At 46.8% G+C, this 17,747-nt stretch overlaps 1 protein-coding gene across 1 annotated transcript in view; it reads right to left on the bottom strand.

Moving 5' to 3' along the window:
- Positions 1 to 2,765: 2,765 nt before the first annotated feature.
- STEEP1 (STING1 ER exit protein 1) overlaps positions 2,766 to 17,747 on the bottom strand; it is a 67,155-nt gene continuing 52,173 nt past the window's right edge. The window contains exon 7 of the mRNA XM_040405759.1: positions 2,766 to 3,526. Coding sequence (XP_040261693.1) covers positions 3,464 to 3,526 — 63 coding nt within the window. The 3' untranslated portion in view covers positions 2,766 to 3,463. The remainder of the gene's footprint in view (positions 3,527 to 17,747) is intronic.

Genomic DNA, 17,747 nt, shown 5'->3' with positions numbered 1-17,747 from the left:
GTAATGTAGTAAGGAGTAGAAAGGGATCCCAGAAGAGGCCAAACCTGTTTCTGTGCTTCCAAGCAAAATTGCCAAGTTGGGTGATGATGGAAGGGTGTCAGTTTCAGAAATGGCAGCCCAAGCAGATACTGTTGTCCCTAACAGTTGGGAGAACAGCCCAGCTAATAGTCAGGGATAGTAGAGCAGGTAGGGCTAGACAGTTAATGGTTATAGGGCAAGGATGGCCAACCTGCGGCTCTTCATCTGTTGTAAAACTACAACTCCCACCATGCCCTACTGTAGGCCGATAGCTGTAGGCAGTCTGGGCATGCTGGGAGTTGTAGTTTTGCAACCGCTGGAGAGCTGCAGGTTGGCCATCCCTGTTGTAGGGGCTTCTGTAATCAGGAAGACAGAATAGGCTACCTCCAAGACTGCCTCAACCAAATGGTTTGCGGTCTCCCTGGTGCCAGGGTTCAGCATGTGGTGGAACGGGTCGATAAATTACTGGGAGAGTCTAGGGATGACCCAGCTGTTGTGGTCCATACAGGTACCAATGATCAAATAAATGGTAGGTGGATGTCCTAAAGAATAATATTAAAGAATATTATATACATAATACAAAAGAGGGGATATCTAATGAGAGTGGTGCCACTGGTGCAAATACCTCAAATAAAATATGTAAGTGGCTGACTGTAGATATGGGCTTTAATATGCTAAAAAAATAAAAAATGAAAAAGGCCCTGGGTCTGGATTGATTACACCGTAGAGTTCTAAAGGAGCTCAGTTCAGTTATTGCTTTGCCTCTGTTCATACTATTGACAGATTATTTAATGACAGGCATTGTACTAAAGGGACTGGCGTAAGGCGAATGTGATGCCCATTTTCAAAAAGGGCGCTAGGTCTTCATCAGGAAATTATAAACCAGTAAGCTTAACATCCATTGTGGGAAAAATGTTTGAGGGCCTACTACGGGACTACAATACAGAACTATGTAACAGTAAATAATATAAGTGATAACCAACAGTTACTAAGGACAGAAGCTGTAAAACTTATCTGATTTGTTTCTATAAGGAGGGGAGTAGAAGCCTGTGGATATTGTGCTTTAGGACTTTGCTAAGACATTCAATATTGTCCCGCACGGACATCTAATGGGTAAATTGAGGTCTATTGGTTTAGAAAATATATAATTTGTAACTGAATTGAAAATTGGCTATAAAGCATTGCGGTCACTGATTCCTACTCTAAATGGTCTCCGGTTATAAGTGGTGTACCCAAAGGTTCTGTGCTGGGTCCTCTATTTTTTAACTTCTTCATTAATGACAGACGATGAGATTAATGGTGCTAATTCTATTTTTTCAGATGACACCAAACTTTGTAATATGGTACAGTCTATGGAAGATGTTAATAAGATACATGCTGACTTGGACAAACTTACTGTTTGGGCCTCCACTTGGCAAATGAGGTTCAATATAGATAAATGTAAAAATGATGCACCTGGGAGAGTCACTTGCTGAGAAGGATCTGGGAGTATTAGTAGATCATAAACTAAATAACAGCATGTAATGACAGTCGGTTGCCTCTAAGTCCAACAAACCTTTTTCTTGTAGTAAAAGATGTATGGCCTCTAAGGACAGGGATGTAATGTTTGCACTATACAAAGCTTTGGAACAGCCTTACCTGGAATATGCAGTTCAGTTCTGAGCACCAGCTCATAAAAAGGATGCGTTGGAGTTCAAAAACGTGCAAAGGAGAGCAACTAAACTAATAAAAGGCCTGGAAGATCTCAGATATGAGCAAAAATTAAAAGAACTGAATTTGTTTAGTCTTGAAAAAAAGACATTAAGGGGGGACATGCTTAACCTGTACAAATATATAAACAGACCATACAAAAAGAGAGAAGCCAGACTGTTAAATCCCTTAAAAAACAAGGGGCCACTGTCTACACCTGGAGAAAAAAAGATTCAGTCATAAGAGACGACGAGCATTCTTTTCAGTAAGGGCTGTGAATCTCTGGAATAGCCTGCCACAGGAGCTGGTTACAGCAAATACAGTATATGGCTTCAAAAAAGGGTGCCATTACTTTTATTTCAAAATAATATTGAAGCTTATTACACCGGCAATGCGCCGAAACGACGTTTAGCTTAAGGCCGGATCCGGATTAATGCCTTTCAATGGGCATTAATTCCGGATCCGGCCTTGCTGCAAGTGTTCAGGATTTTTGGCCGGAGCAAAAAGCGCAGCATGCTGCGGTATTTTCTCCGGCCAAAAAACGGTCCGTTCCGGAACTGAAGGCATCCTGAACGGATTTCTCTCCATTCAGAATGCATGGGGATAATCCTGATCAGGATTCTTCCGGCATAGAGCCCCGACGACGGAACTCTATGCCGGAAGAAAAGAACGCAAGTGTGAAAGAGCCCTTAGGCTACTTTCACACCTGCGCTTTCCCTTTCCATTATTGAGATCAGTCATAGGATCTCAATAGTAGAAGAAAACGCTTCAGTTTTGTCCCCATTCATTGTAAATGGGGACAAAACTGAACGTACTAGAATGCATTCTGTTCTGTTTGTTTGAGTTCCCATCGCTGACAGAAAAACACTGGAAAATCTATGTAAATCAATGGTGACGGGAAAAAAAAAATTCTATCCTCATTGACTTACAATGGCTTTTGTGAAGGATCCGTCATGGCGATTATAAATCCGGATCCATTCATAATAGGGCTGAAATGATTACTGGATTGAATCGAGTAATTTGACACAATTTTTTTTTTTTTTTATAAAGAAAAGTTATTTTAATTAGTTTTTTGTTATTAGAGTATCCAACGATTAATCAATAGAATATTCAATTACAAAACTAGTTCAGAACGGATGCAGACAGTTGTATTATCATGACGGAAGCGTTTTTGCTGATCAATGACGGATCCAGCAAAACGCATATGCACCCCAAAACAGTGCAATTAAAATGATAACATCCTGCAAAGAGAACAAACCATCATCCAGCTATATCATAGGAAAAATACAAAAGCTTTATACTCAGGGCCCAAAATAGCTGCAAATGTAAGGGGGTAAAGCATTCTAGAATTTTATACTCCTGCCAAGGTTTATTGATGGCATGACCTGTACCCATGCTGAAGATGAAATTGGCTTTCTCAGCAGAGCCCAGGGAATCCAAGGAACCTAAAGGTACTAAAAAAGAAGGCAAACAAGAGACATAAAATCTGTGAAAATAGAGAATTTAAACTCCATGGTAATAAAAAAAAAAAGTTAAATAGCTGCTTCATCCATCAAAAAAATGGAGAGAATTCCTAAGTCTCAGAAATATTTTCTGGTCCATTTTATACAGATAACAGCCTCAGTCATCTGGGATGGCATACTCCATTGAGACATGCTAGACGGTGGCTATACCTGCCACATGCACCTGTCATGCTGCAAGTAAGCAATATGTGACGGCTGGCAGGTCCTTCTAAATCACTTTCAGTCTGTCTTTCCTATTTGAACTGGTTGTCAATCAGCGTTCCCTTCATTTTGGCCTTCTTCGCTTCTAATTCAGCCTATGGAAAGAAAACATCAGTTAATAAGTATAAATTGTACCTTGAACCAAACGTCTGGTGTTCATAAAGCCCCTGTGGCATTGCAGGACTGGAACATAAGTCACGTCTACTCTGGCAATCCAGCTGCAGCAATTCTGACCATCATGAGCCTCTTCATAATTGACTTAATGTCTATACAGGTTACATTAACATAAGATGCAGCAACTGGTTACAGTATCAATGGGACCAGTAAAGGCCAATTCATCTGTTCAATGTCTCTTCTGGCTTCACTAGACCAGCTTGTGGTGATCACAGCAATGATAAAAAGTCCCAATAATAATCCAGTTGTAAAAGACTGTTTTACATAGACACTATTAATAACTTATTAAAAAACAAAATCATATCACTTTTCATATTGTGCGACTGATTACATGGTATCAACATTAAAATGATGAGAAGTGGTGCAGCTCTGTCATCAACCTATGCCCGCTGGAGCAAATCACTGGGCTCAGCAGTCCCGTACCATAGACTGCTCAGGCCAGTGTTTGGCTGCTACAGCCAAACAATAGGTCACAAGATGACAGAGCAGTGCACTGCAATATCACTTTAGTAAATAAAAAAATAAAAAACTGACAACCCCTTCAAAGTTTTTTTTATCCAAAACATGCATTGAAGGCCTATATTTAAATCACTAGAAACTAGATGAAATTTACAACATATCAGTGAAAAACGTCAGGTAAAAACATCCAGTTCCCAGCAGGATGTGAACAAACCAAATTGTTATACACCCTGTACAGAATTATTAGGCAAATGAGTATTTTAACCACATCATCCTCTTTATGCATGTTGTCTTACTCCAAGCTGTATAGGCTCGAAAGCCTACTACCAATTAAGCATATTAGGTGATGTGCATCTCTGTAATGAGAAGGGGTGTGGTCTAATGACATCAACACCCTATATCAGGTGTGCATAATTATTAGGCAACTTCCTTTCCTTTGGCAAAATGGGTCAAAAGAAGGACTTGACAGGCTCAGAAAAGTCAAAAATAGTGAGATATCTTGCAGAGGGATGCAGCACTCTTAAAATTGCAAAGATTCTGAAGCGTGATCATCGAACAATCAAGCGTTTCATTCAAAATAGTCAACAGGGTCGCAAGAAGCGTGTGGAAAAACCAAGGCGCAAAATAACTGCCCATGAACTGAGAAAAGTCAAGCGGGCAGCTGCCAAGATGCCACTTGCCACCAGTTTGGCCATATTTCAGAGCTGCAACATCACTGGAGTGCCCAAAAGCACAAGGTGTGCAATACTCAGAGACATGGCCAAGGTAAGAAAGGCTGAAAGACGACCACCACTGAACAAGACACACAAGCTGAAACGTCAAGACTGGGCCAAGAAATATCTCAAGACTGATTTTTCTAAGGTTTTATGGACTGATGAAATGAGAGTGAGTCTTGATGGGCCAGATGGATGGGCCCGTGGCTGGATTGGTAAAGGGCAGAGAGCTCCAGCCCGACTCAGACGCCAGCAAGGTGGAGGTGGAGTACTGGTTTGGGCTGGTATCATCAAAGATGAGCTTGTGGGGCCTTTTCGGGTTGAGGATGGAGTCAAGCTCAACTCCCAGTCCTACTGCCAGTTTCTGGAAGACACCTTCTTCAAGCAGTGGTACAGGAAAGAATTCGGCATCCTTCAAGAAAAACATGATTTTCATGCAGGACAATGCTCCATCACACGCGTCCAAGTACTCCACAGCGTGGCTGGCAAGAAAGGGTATAAAAGAAGAAAATCTAATGACATGGCCTCCTTGTTCACCTGATCTGAACCCCATTGAGAACCTGTGGTCCATCATCAAATGTGAGATTTACAAGGAGGGAAAACAGTACACCTCTCTGAACAGTGTCTGGGAGGCTGTGGTTGCTGCTGCACGCAATGTTGATGGTGAACAGATCAAAACACTGACAGAATCCATGGATGGCAGGCTTTTGAGTCTCCTTGCAAAGAAAGGTGGCTATATTGGTCACTGATTTGTTTTTGTTTTGTTTTTGAATGTCAGAAATGTATATTTGTGAATGTTGAGATGTTATATTGGTTTCACTGGTAAAAATAAATAATTGAAATGGGTATATATTTGTTTTTTGTTAAGTTGCCTAATAATGATGCACAGTAATAGTCACCTGCACACACAGATATCCCCCTAAAATAGCTAAAACTAAAAACAAACTAAAAAATACTTCCAAAAATATTCAACTTTGATATTAATGAGTTTTTTGGGTTCATTGAGAACATGGTTGTTGTTAAATAATAAAATTAATCCTCAAAAATACAACTTGCCTAATAATTCTGCACTCCCTGTATGAGGGAGGTCTCAAAATGCCCAATGCACACTCTCACATCTATCATCCAAAAAGGGGGGGATGCTATGTATTCTAAATGCACACATAATAATTGCCATAAGGCTTCCATGAAGTACAAATCTCACAGTTACAAGCAGTATACCACTTGCCCATACTACACCTTCTAAATAAAGTACTGACCCACAAAGTACTGACACCCCATTCTCCCCATGACAGATTGCATGCTGTAAAAATGAGGTAATAGTTGATATTCTTGCCAAGATATACAAACTCACATACTTGGACCATCGATGTGTGATCGGTGGGGCACTGACCGGTAGCTCAAATTCATTAAAATAGGACTGTAGATAACCAAGCGCTGCAGCCACTTTATTCTACTGATCATTCACAATGAACCCCAAAGTCATGTATTGAATATATGTACAGTACTACGCAAAAGTTTTAGGTAGGTGGTAGAAAAATGCTAAAAAGCTCAGAACTAGAAGAAAGTGCCTAGGACCCACTGGTTTCTGCCAGTTATAAGCTGATGGCACTGCTGGACATCTTCCAATTTCAAGGGAAGTAAGCATGATCAGTCTCGTGTTTTCCTAGCCGACCACTGTGTCTATGGTCATCAATGTGGTCAGGATTAATGGTGTCTTCAGTACCGAGAAATACAGGCCGATACCCATCCATCTTGAAATATCAACTGGGTGGCATCTGACTGGCTCCAATTTTTTCTGTAGCAGGGCAACAACCTCAAACATACAGCCCTTCTTTTCCATTTTTGTTTTCTACTCCTTGCCTTACTGGAGCCATACCATTTTTCCATTAACCTAGCCATACGAGGGCTTGTTTTCTGCGGGACAAGTTGCACTTTCTAATGACACCATTAAATATTGCATACGATTTAGTGGGAAGCTAAAAAAAACAGGAAAAAAAAAAACACACAAGCAACAATTCCGCCAGTATGGGGTTTCACTGACCTGTTCTCTTCATTTTCTGGGACAGTAAGATTACAGCAATACCACATTTGTATAGTTTTATTTGTGGTTTAATGCTTTACAGCATCATATACTGCCCCCCATAACTTTTTAATAGTTATGTCTACCAAGCTGTTTCGGGTCTCAATTTTTGTGGGGCGATCTAGAGTTTTCAGTGATACCATGTTGGAGTATGTATGTCTTTTTGATCACTTTTTATTTATTTTTTGGGGGGGAGGGACCAAAAAAAAATATCAACACTGTCATTTAGAATTTTTTTAAGTTACAGATTTCACCATACAGGATAAATACATTTATATTTTAATATTTTTTATGCATATTTTATGCTCCCTTAAGGGGCTTTAACATGCGACTGTTAGATCAATTGTCCCATAGACTGCAATGAATTACCATTGCAGACTTGTGTTATGTATCTATGGAGCCCTGCCAACTGCTTACCCCATAGAACTACTGCTCTGACAGCCTCTGATCATTCAGATGGACAGAAACTATTACAAGGAACAAAGAGCTCCCTTCATCACCGCTATGGTGAGCTGTTTGGGCCCCAGTATACAGCGCTCCTGGAGAAAGCACCCTCTGATGCTGTGGTCACAACAGAACAGAGCATCTGAGGGGGTCAAACGTCTGTAATCACAACGCTCCAGGTGGCGAACACGTCTTAAAATTTACAGATGGCGACAAGACTTTTTAGCCTTGTCTCCCATTTGCGACAGGGCTGCCGTGCTGTAGCTGAACGTTGCGACGGGGCATGGGAGCCAATAATTCCTTGCCCCACCGCCGATCACCTATGCTACAGGCTACACACCTCATCCCGGGCCATACCAGCAGCTAGTGAGCACCAGCGAAAGGACACAGACGAGTATAAGATTTTAGATTTTTATTTTTAAGAGCCGACATTACTGGCCGAAAGGGGGGCAGTGGGGGGACATTACTGGCCGAAAGGGGGGCAGTGGGGGGACATTACTGGCCGAAAGGGGGGCAGTGGGGGGACATTACTGGCCGAAAGGGGGGCACATTACTTGCCGGAAGGGGGGCACTGGGAGACATTACTAGCCATAAGGGGGGCACTAGAGGACAGTATGGGGAGAAATTACTACTGTGGAGCATATTTCTACTGTGGGGGCAGTGGGGAAGTAATTACTATGTGTGGGGATAATTACTATATGGGGGCAGTGTGGGAGAATTACTACATGAGGGCAGTGAGGTGGGAAGTTACTACTGTGTGGGCAGTGTGGGGCACTCTAGGTGGCATTTAAATTATAATTATATATATTTTCAATTTGGCGACTAAAAATTTAATTTCGCTTCCAACTTTTTCAGTTTAGGAGCCAGTGGCTCCTGTTTATTTTATTTTTAGACTGGAGCACTGAATCGATGTCATCATTGATCGCAGACAGGGGTGTACACAGATCTAATAGGTCCCCCAATTTCCCAATACGTGTGTGATAATCAACCCCTAGGCAAAGCAAAGTACAAACGTTCCAGATCTGTGACAAATGTATGGGTTTTATTTGTAAAAAAACGAGATTTTTGTATAACTTACCAGTAAAATCTCTTTCTCGCTCTTTCCTTGGGGGACACAGAAGACCTTGGGTATAGCTCATCTCCCTAGGAGGCGTGACACTAAGTGAAGACTGTTAAGCCCCTCCTCCCCAGCTATACCCTCAGCCTGGAGAGAGAGACTGCCAGTTGCGTGTCCAAGTAGTGAGAAAAGGCAAAGTCCAAAAAGTGGAACCAACAAGCCAACTACCCAAAGGGTAAAACAAACTCGGAAACAGTCAGAGAAGAACAAAGAATGGGTGGGTGCTGTGTCCCCCAAGGAAAGAGCGAGAAAGAGATTTTACTGGTAAGTTATACAAAAATCTCGTTTTCTCGCCCAGTTTCCTTGGGGGACACAGAAGACCTTGGGACGTTCAAAAGCAGTCCAAAGGGGGAGGGACCACAGCACCAAGGCGAAGCACCCGAAGGCAACAAAAAACCCGCCGCCTGCAGACCAGGCGGCCCAAGGCAGCATACGCCGAAGGCCGAGTATGCACCCTGTAGAACTCGGTAAGGTGTGCAAGGAAGACCAGTGACCACCTTACAAATGCATGGCCGAAGCCTAATGCCTCCGGCCCAGGAAAAACCGACAGCTCTGGCAAAATGAATGGTGACACCAAAAGCAGAACCCTGCCCTTGGTGCGACAACCACAGCAAGAGCCACACTGAGAAAGCGGAGGAAAGCCACCCTGGAGGCCCTCAACCCTTGCGCGGACCTCCTGGGAACACAAGAGACCGAACGTCGACAAGAGTCGGAGATCTCCAAGTAAAAAACTGCAAGGCCCAAACAAACGTCCAAATCGGTGAAGTGTCCGTTCCCGGGGGTGGGAAGGGGAGGACGACTGCCTCAATGAAATGAAGGACAAACATCACCTTCAGAAGGAAGGAAGAGACGGAATGGAGAACAGCCCTGTCCTGGGGGAAGACAGAAGGCTCGGAACAAGAAGGGCCGCCACTCAGGCACCAGTCAGAGACACGATGGCTACAGAAACCCAACCGTACAGGACAGAAGGAGTACAGAGGACTTCTGTAACGACTCCAAGGAAAAATTGGAGCGCCAAGAGCCCAGTATGTGGTTCCCAGGACGGTAACGGAGGGCAGTACAAAGGAACCCAAGAGCCGCTCCATGGAAGAAGTTCCTGACAGGCCCAGAGGGTCGGGGAACGCTGAAAGAGGAAGGACAGGAACGACACTTGATACCTCAAGCAACGGAGTCCCAGCCCCAGGGCCGGGCTGGAGAAAGACAGAACCATGGAGAGAGAAAGGCAGAGTGGGGGAACGCCCAGCTTCCCACAGAACCCCAGGTAAAGTCCTAAGTCCTACCACAGATCCTGGACGAAAACTCGGCTAGAAGCGAACACTAGCGAGCTCACTAGAGTCGCCTGGGCAAGCGGGCGAAAACCCAATGATCAGTAACACGGGCAGAACGGTCAGTAGAACTGGTCCCGTCGGCCCCGAACAATGTTGTCCCGTATCCACCCGGAGTGGGGGAGCAGACGGACAGGAACCGAAGGGTCCGCCCAGCAACCGCCCGATGCCAGGACAAGACAGGCTAAAGCCCAAGCCGATGTAGCCACCACAGGAAGACGGACTAAATGGTAGTCCTCCCAAGTTACCGAGAAGGTAAATCCATAGCAGAAACATTGCCTAGAATGGAAAAAACGCAATCTGCACCCAGCGGGAGGACAGAACGCGGTAGACCCGTTAGATAGGTACACAGCTAGTACAGTCAGTGTGGACAAGACACCAGAACCATCCACCTGAACAACCATGCTCTTCCCAGAGGGGAGGGCAGAGAAGGAACATCCTCTGAAGCGTGGCCGGAACAGAAGCCACATCGGAGAGATCCGTACCGAGTGGGAGCCAAACAGAACCGGCGAGAAAAGGCAGTCGAGACAGAGGCCGGGATAACACCCTCCAAAAGAAAGGAGGAGTGGGCATAGAGAAGCCATAGGACAGCTCAAAAGCAGGACCCCGCTACACTGAGACGCCCCGTTCACCGCTTCGCAGAAGGCGAATATCCTGAAGAACTCAAGGTGGATGTCCTCCGGACCTGGGTAAGCGAGCACCCAAGAGAAGTTGGGTGACCTTTCCCAAGAAGAGCGGCCCGAACCTGGTAGAAGGAAATAGTAGTAGGCGAGGGGACCGTAGTCCCACCAGAGCCAACATAGAATGCAAAGGGCGCTGCAGACAGCACTCTCGACTATGTGACCACTAGCGCAGGGAAACAATGCTGCGGGAAGACGAATGAGCACCGCCCAGCTCGGAGCAGTAGCGAGCAGGTAGAGGCCGTCTACTTATCTATAAGGCATTCATTTATTGTTTGTTGGACAACACCTTAGGCTTACACAGGTGGACAGAATGATCTCTTTAGAGAATAGTGCAAGGCTTGCTGCAAACACCGTCTCCCAAGAGAAAAAAATATGTCGCAGGAGGAAAGGAGGGATACGTACGAGTAGCCCCGTAAGCAGTGAGAAGGCCAACCCACCTACGGGACGAGAAGGTATACACGGCCCAACAACGCACAAAAACGTCCACTCACTGCCAAAATATCACTCAGCGAAGGCCAGCCAGAGTGCCACAGTATCTACCTGGCAAACTGCAGTCGGCAAGGGTGCAAAAGCCCGCCCCAAAAAAAAAAAGGGGGGAATGCCCAAGGCCGTACCTACGTCAGAGAAGTAGGGCATACCATACTTCGCCCCGAAGGGCGCCATGCACATAGCCACACAGTATCCAGCAGGAATGCAGGAGGTCCACCTAGTGAAAGGGGGGCATGCACAGGGCTATCCTAGCATTAAGTGAGTGTGCAACAACTCACCCAACACCGAAACTTCGTGAGAGTGTAACTACTCCCAATGAAGGGGAACATGTGCAAGTCCAATACGGCACATACAAGGACAGCCTTGGATCTCGTGAGCGTGCAAAATTCCGCCCATGGAATGAGGGATGGTCACGCACAAGGCCAGCACGGTATCCAATGGGAGCGCAAGCGTTCCACCCATGTTAGAGGGCCATGCTCAAGGCCAGCAACGTATCCGGTGAGAGTGTAGTATGCCGCCCAGAAAAGAGGGGGGGGGGGGGTCATGCACACGGTCAGCATCGCATCCAGGGAGAGTGCGATCAGTCGGTGAGAATGTGTGCATGTCACCTGAAGGAGGCGTGCCCATGGCCGGCAGCGAATCCAGTGAGAGTGCGTACACCGCCCACGGAAGAGGGGTCATGCATATGGCCGGCAGCGGATCCAGTGAGAGTGCAAGCACCCCGCCATGTATGGGGTTCATGCACATGGCCAACAACGTACCGGCGAGAGAACATCACCGACCGAGGGAGTGTATGAATGCCGCCACAGGGAAAATCCAATGAGAGTGCATCATACCACCTATGGAAAGTGGTCATGCACATGGCTGGCAGTGAATTCAGTGAGAGTGCCAAATGCCGTCCACGGAAGGGAGTCATGCCTATGGGCGTCAGCGAAATCAGAGAGTGCAGCATTCCGCCTATGGAAGGGGGTCACGCACATGATCGGCAACGAATCCAGTGAGAGTGCAGCGTTCCACCAATGGAAAGGGATCGTGCACATGGCCAGCACCGTATCTGGTGAGAGTGCAGTATTCCGCCTAAGAAAAAAGGGGTCATGCACAGATCGCAACGAATCTAGTGAGAGTGTAGCGTTCCGCCTATGGAAGGAGGTCGTGCACACGGCCAGCACCGTATCCGGTGAAACTGCAGTAGTCCGCCAATGAAAGGGGGATCATGCACAAGGCCAAACCGTAGCCAGGGAGAGTACAGTATCCCGCCCAGGAGGGGGGTCCCGCACATGGCAGTACCATAACTAAAGAGGGTGACGAATGCTGCCTACAGAAAAGGCCGCATGCACTTGACCAGCGCCGTATCGTGAGAGAGGGCTAGAAGGGTAAAATGACCCTGGCAGCGCCGCAGCCGGGGAGTGCGACATGCCGCCTAGGGAAGGGGGGCATGTACTGACATGAGGCTGCAGCGTCCTGCGCAGCCCACAAGTTATATATATAAAAAAATTCTTTTTTTTTTTTTTTTTTTTTTTTTTTTTTTTTTTTTTTTTTTTTTTTTTTTTATATATATATATATATATATATATATATATATATATATATATATATAACAGAAAAGGGGAGCCACCTACAGGGGCACTGGGGGGTTCCATACAGGCCCATCTGAAGCCGGCCTGTACCCAAAGGGTTAAACAGGGATCCGGCCAGGAGGGCGGCGCTGCGATCCCCTGGGGGCAGCCATACAGGCCCATCTGAAGCCGGCCTGTACCGCGGCGCTGCGATCCCCTGGGGGCACCCATACAGGCCATCTGAAGCCGGCCTGTACCCAAAGGGTTAACAGGGATCCGGCCTGGAGGGCGGCGCTGCGATCCCCTGGGGGCGGGGGAACCTCCCGGCGGGAAGAATTCCCGCCTGGAGAAGTTCCAGCCCCCTCCAACAGAGGCCTAGTAATTGTAGGCCGTGAAGCCGGGGCCTAAATTATTAGCGGCGCCCGGCTGACCGGGGCCGCACAGTATTCAAGTACCGGCCGGGGAACGAAGCGGCGCATGCACATGCCGGCCGCGGGTGCCCACCCCGCGGGCCGGAAGAGGCGGGGACCCGGATAGAGCGCCGGGATCGCGGCCGTAAAGCCTGCGGTGCCCGGCCGACCGGAATATTCCGACGGTCGGCCTGGGGCTGTTGAAGCATAGCGCTCATATTGCAGGCCGCGGGTGCCCACCCCGCTGCCCAGAAGCGAGGACCCTGCGCTCGGCAGCCATTTTACCCATGGAGCGGGCCCTGGCTTATAACAGCGCACCATGTGGCCAACAGCCACAACCACCTTGCCCTTGGGCCGGTGCCCGTGAGGGCAGAGGAGGGTCAGGAGCAGCAAGGCTCTGGCCCTGAAGCAGTAGCCGGTAAGAGGGAGGGGGACCCTGAGACCGGGTGCCTGTGAGGGTGGGACGCCTGCATAACCCCTCAGTCAGGGGCAGCTAGTTGCGGACCTCTGCAGCTCCCCAGGCATTCTTCTTGTAGGGAGAAGGGTGCCAATGACCTATGGAGGCCAGGAGAGAGGGAGCAGAATGTCGCCCTGCGGCAGCCCAGGGGCCAGCCTAGGTCTAGCAGGGACAGAAGGGTCCATAGGCCCAGTATAGGGTCAGGCACGCAGGAGACCGGGGGGGGACGGGGACGTTGGGCTGGAGCAGCCAATCTCTCACCATAGACGTCTTCACCCTCGGTCCGTTCCAGCAGGGTCGCCCCTTCAGCTACTGGCACCGTAGTGGCAGGACGCTGGAAGGGGGACTTGGCGTGCGGGCGACCCTTGCGCTGGCGGGATGTAGGGGAGCTGGGCTGCCCTGATCCACCTTGCCTTCTGTGGGGGAGGCAGCCGTGCGGGTGACCGGCACTGGCGCAGCTCAACCCCGGGAGAAACAGAGAGGTCTAGTGCGTCTCTGTTGTCCCTGATGATCTGGAACAAAAAGAAAAGAAAAAAGTAAAAATCTAAAATTTAAACAAGGAGAAACCAGCCCTGCAGAGCAGGGAGTGTCTTGCCTCCTTGGACACTAAGCAAAAACTGGCAGTCTCTCTCTCCAGGCTGAGGGTATAGCTGGGGAGGAGGGGCTTAACAGTCTTCACTTAGTGTCACGCCTCCTAGGGAGATGAGCTATACCCAAGGTCTTCTGTGTCCCCCAAGGAAACTGGGCGAGAAAAATGTAATGAAAAAAGTCTGCCGCCTCCTCACCCACTTCTATGTTGGAAAAAGCGGAATAGGCGCCTAATATGGTGCTCATTCTGAATACCATATTTTTCAATGTATTTACACCAGACAACTGGCAAAATACATTGAGAAGTCTCCTGCTTCCTTTATATTATAAAGCTGGTTGTCTGCCAGCAGCCACCACTAGGGTGAGCTCAGTACACAGAAAATAATGCAGTTCCAATTTACTGGAAGCTGAAATAATCTCTTTGCATTGAGCTCCCCTTAGTGGCAGCTGCCTGAAAATACTGTGTTTTTACATCGTGAAGAGGAAGGAGGCTGAATACACTTATAGCTGAATACATTATAGGCTACACCCCTGCTCTAAAAACACCCTCAATGACTGTCCCCCGACATGTTTCGCCAGCTAACCTGGCGTCTTCAGGGGATCGGACAGTCTACTCAGGGTCAAATAATTTGCATTGAAGAAGGACGACTTCAGCACAAGCCCCATTGCAGTTGCATGGCTTGCCTAGAGTGAAGGTAATTCACTGATTGCAGGCGTCAGCCCCCGACATCTGTGAAACAGCAGAAACCTGGCGGCTATGGCACTCACTGCATTCTGGATTGGGCTTATAATAAATAAAGCTCCGACTTCCACTGTACATGTACGGTGGAGTTATGGAAGGTATTAGGAACTATCTTCAGTGTAAAGAAAAACAAGTCCTGGAAGTGATGATATGGCCCTCATAGAGTCGTAATCTCAACATCACTGATTCTGTCTGGGATTGCATGAAGATACAGAAGGATTAGAGCAAGCATACAGTACATCTACAGGAGAACCGTTAGTAGGGTTGTCACGATACCAAAACTACAAAAGTAGTATTGCGATACTCGATACCACGCGGAAAAAATAAAACACCAAAAAAGCAGCGTGCATTCCGCATTTTATGGAACGTCCAGCCCATAATAGAACAGTCCTATTCTATTTTTGGGGGGACAAGGTGACAAAAAAAATTGGAATTGTGCAGTTTTGATTTTTTTTGTTTGTTACGGCGTTCATTGCATAGAAGATATTTTTTTATATTTTAATAGTTCACACTTTTTAAGGCGTGGCGATATGTAATATGTTTATGTTTTTATTGTTTATATATTTTATATGTAAAATTGGTTAAGGGGCGATTTAAACTTAGTATTTTGGTGTGTTTTTTTTTTTTTTTTTTACCTTTTACTTACTATTAGCGCCCTTAGGCGCTAGAACCTGAGATCTTTTAATCCCTTGTCCTATTCACCATAATAGAGTGAATAGGACTTCACACTATCCCTGCTGCCCTGTGCATAGTACACGAAGCAGCAGGGAGCTTACCATAGCAGCCAAGGCTTCATAAGCGTCCTGGCTGCCATGGTAACCGATCAGAACTGCCACTGCACCACCAATGAAGGGGGGGACCCTGTGGCCACTGCCACCAATGAATATAACAATGGGGGGGCGCCTGTGGTCAGTGCACCATCAATGATTATAATAGTTATAATAATCCAGAATGCAGTGAGTGCCATAGCTGCCAGGTTTCTAATGTTTCACAGAAGTCAGGGGCTAACGCCTGCAATCAGTAAATTACCTTCACTGTAGACAAATTGGCACAAATGGTTAAAAAGGACACAGCTAAAATTCCCCAGCACAAAGATTATTCTATCTTCTCTGCTCCCAAGAAAAGACATCCCTCACCAAACAATCCAACGGATTAATGCAGAGCTGGCCGCCAATCTCTGATCGTCACCAGACATACAACTGGCACAGCACCTTACAATCACAGCCCACCATCTGTATGACAACAAGCACCTTAACAAGCCACCTTGCAAAGGAGCTTAAGGACATGGTACTTTATAGATCCCAGAGACCACAACACCTAACCCAACACACAGATGGCAAACTCAAATAAACTGTTACCAAAGAGAGCGCCCACAAGCACGGCAAATGTGGAGGAAACCGCTTGCCCCACAATGGCAACAAGCAGCAAGGGATGGCAGGAACATGGCGGAGATCAGAACTGTATGTAGCAATTTATATAACATACTGATGCCACACTCACAATGGCCCTCTCCCCCCAATAATACTGAGTCCTATGACAATCCTGCTCATTACAAGGTAGACCAACCCAAACTGAAATCACTAGTCATCAGTAGCTGGAACATCCTAGAGCTGAATGCCTCAGCTTTTGGATCCAAAATGAATGATCCAGACTTTAAAAAGAGACTCGAAAACATTGATATTCAAATCCTCCTGGAGACATGGACCCAGGCAGAGGATGAATCTCTCGCACCCATGGGATACAGGGAATTTTCCATATCTTCCCAGAAAAACAAGAACATTAAACAGGGTTGCCGTTCAGGAGGCATACTAATCTGGTACAGGAGGAGCTTACAGAGCACATCAAAGCAATCAAATGAGGAGACAGCTACATCTGGATAAAAACAAACAGCTCCCTCCTCACCTGTCAGTCTGACATGTACCTGTGTGCAGCATACATCCCCCCAAAAGAGCCCCCTTACTACAAACCTGACATCTATGAGGTCCTACAAAGAGAAACCAGCCACTTCCAGTCTCAGGGCAGAGTGCTCATCTATAGAGACCTCAACGGCAGAACAGGCACAAAGAAGGACTATCTGACCCCTGAGGGGAACACATACATACTTGGAGGAGAGAGCCATTACCAGGAACCAATGCAGACAGCAAGAAACAGCTACGACAAGACAGTAAACACAAGGGGGGAAACCCTGTTGAACCTGTGCCGGAGCCTCGGCCTATACATAATGAATGGGCGAACAAGGGGTGACTCCTTTGGAGATTTACTATGAACTCCCATGTAGGCAGCAGTGTGGTAGACTATGCCATCACAGACTCCATAAACATCAATGCCCTCATAGTCACCCCTGAAACACACCTATCAGACCACAACCAAATATTGCTGTACCTGAAATCCACCGATAAGCCAACCAGACAGCAACCTCACCAGACCGGTCTCTACAAACTGCCACCGTCCTTCAAATGGCCCAAACAGTCTGCCACCGAATACACCAACATGACCAACACAGCCAAAATCCAAGAACTGCTGACAAACTTTCATACCAACCCATATGAACTAAACCAACAAGGTGTCAGCCGTGCAGCGAAGGACTTCAGCAACATCTTACATACCATGACAGTACTAGCTGGCCTCAAGCAGACCAACTCCAAGAGATCCACCAATAAACAGTCCCAAAAATGGTTTGACAGTGAATGCAAGGCTCTACGTAATTCTCTAAGAGCAGCCTCTAACCAAAGGCACAGAGACCCCAACAACCGGGACCTAAGGGAAACCCATGACCACCTACAGAGGCAATACAAAGACACCGTCAGACAAAAAAAACTGAGCCACATCTCCCACAAACTCCAACAGCTGGAGGACTCCCTCCAAGACCAGTCATTCTGGGAGACCTGGAACCATATCGGCACAAAGCCCAAGAAAAGCCCTCTTCACATCCAAAATGGCCACATCTGGCTCCACTACTGCAGGGACATCTACAAAAACATCCCAGGAAATGCCCAAACCCTGGAACGGAAACAAATAGCCGCAAAACTGAAGGACATGGAGGAGACAATCAAGGACTTTCAAAACCCTCTGGATA

The sequence above is a fragment of the Bufo bufo genome, chromosome 8, assembly GCF_905171765.1.
Source record: "Bufo bufo chromosome 8, aBufBuf1.1, whole genome shotgun sequence".
Taxonomy (NCBI): Eukaryota; Metazoa; Chordata; class Amphibia; order Anura; family Bufonidae; genus Bufo; species Bufo bufo.
This window is presented reverse-complemented; position numbering and strand designations above follow the sequence as displayed.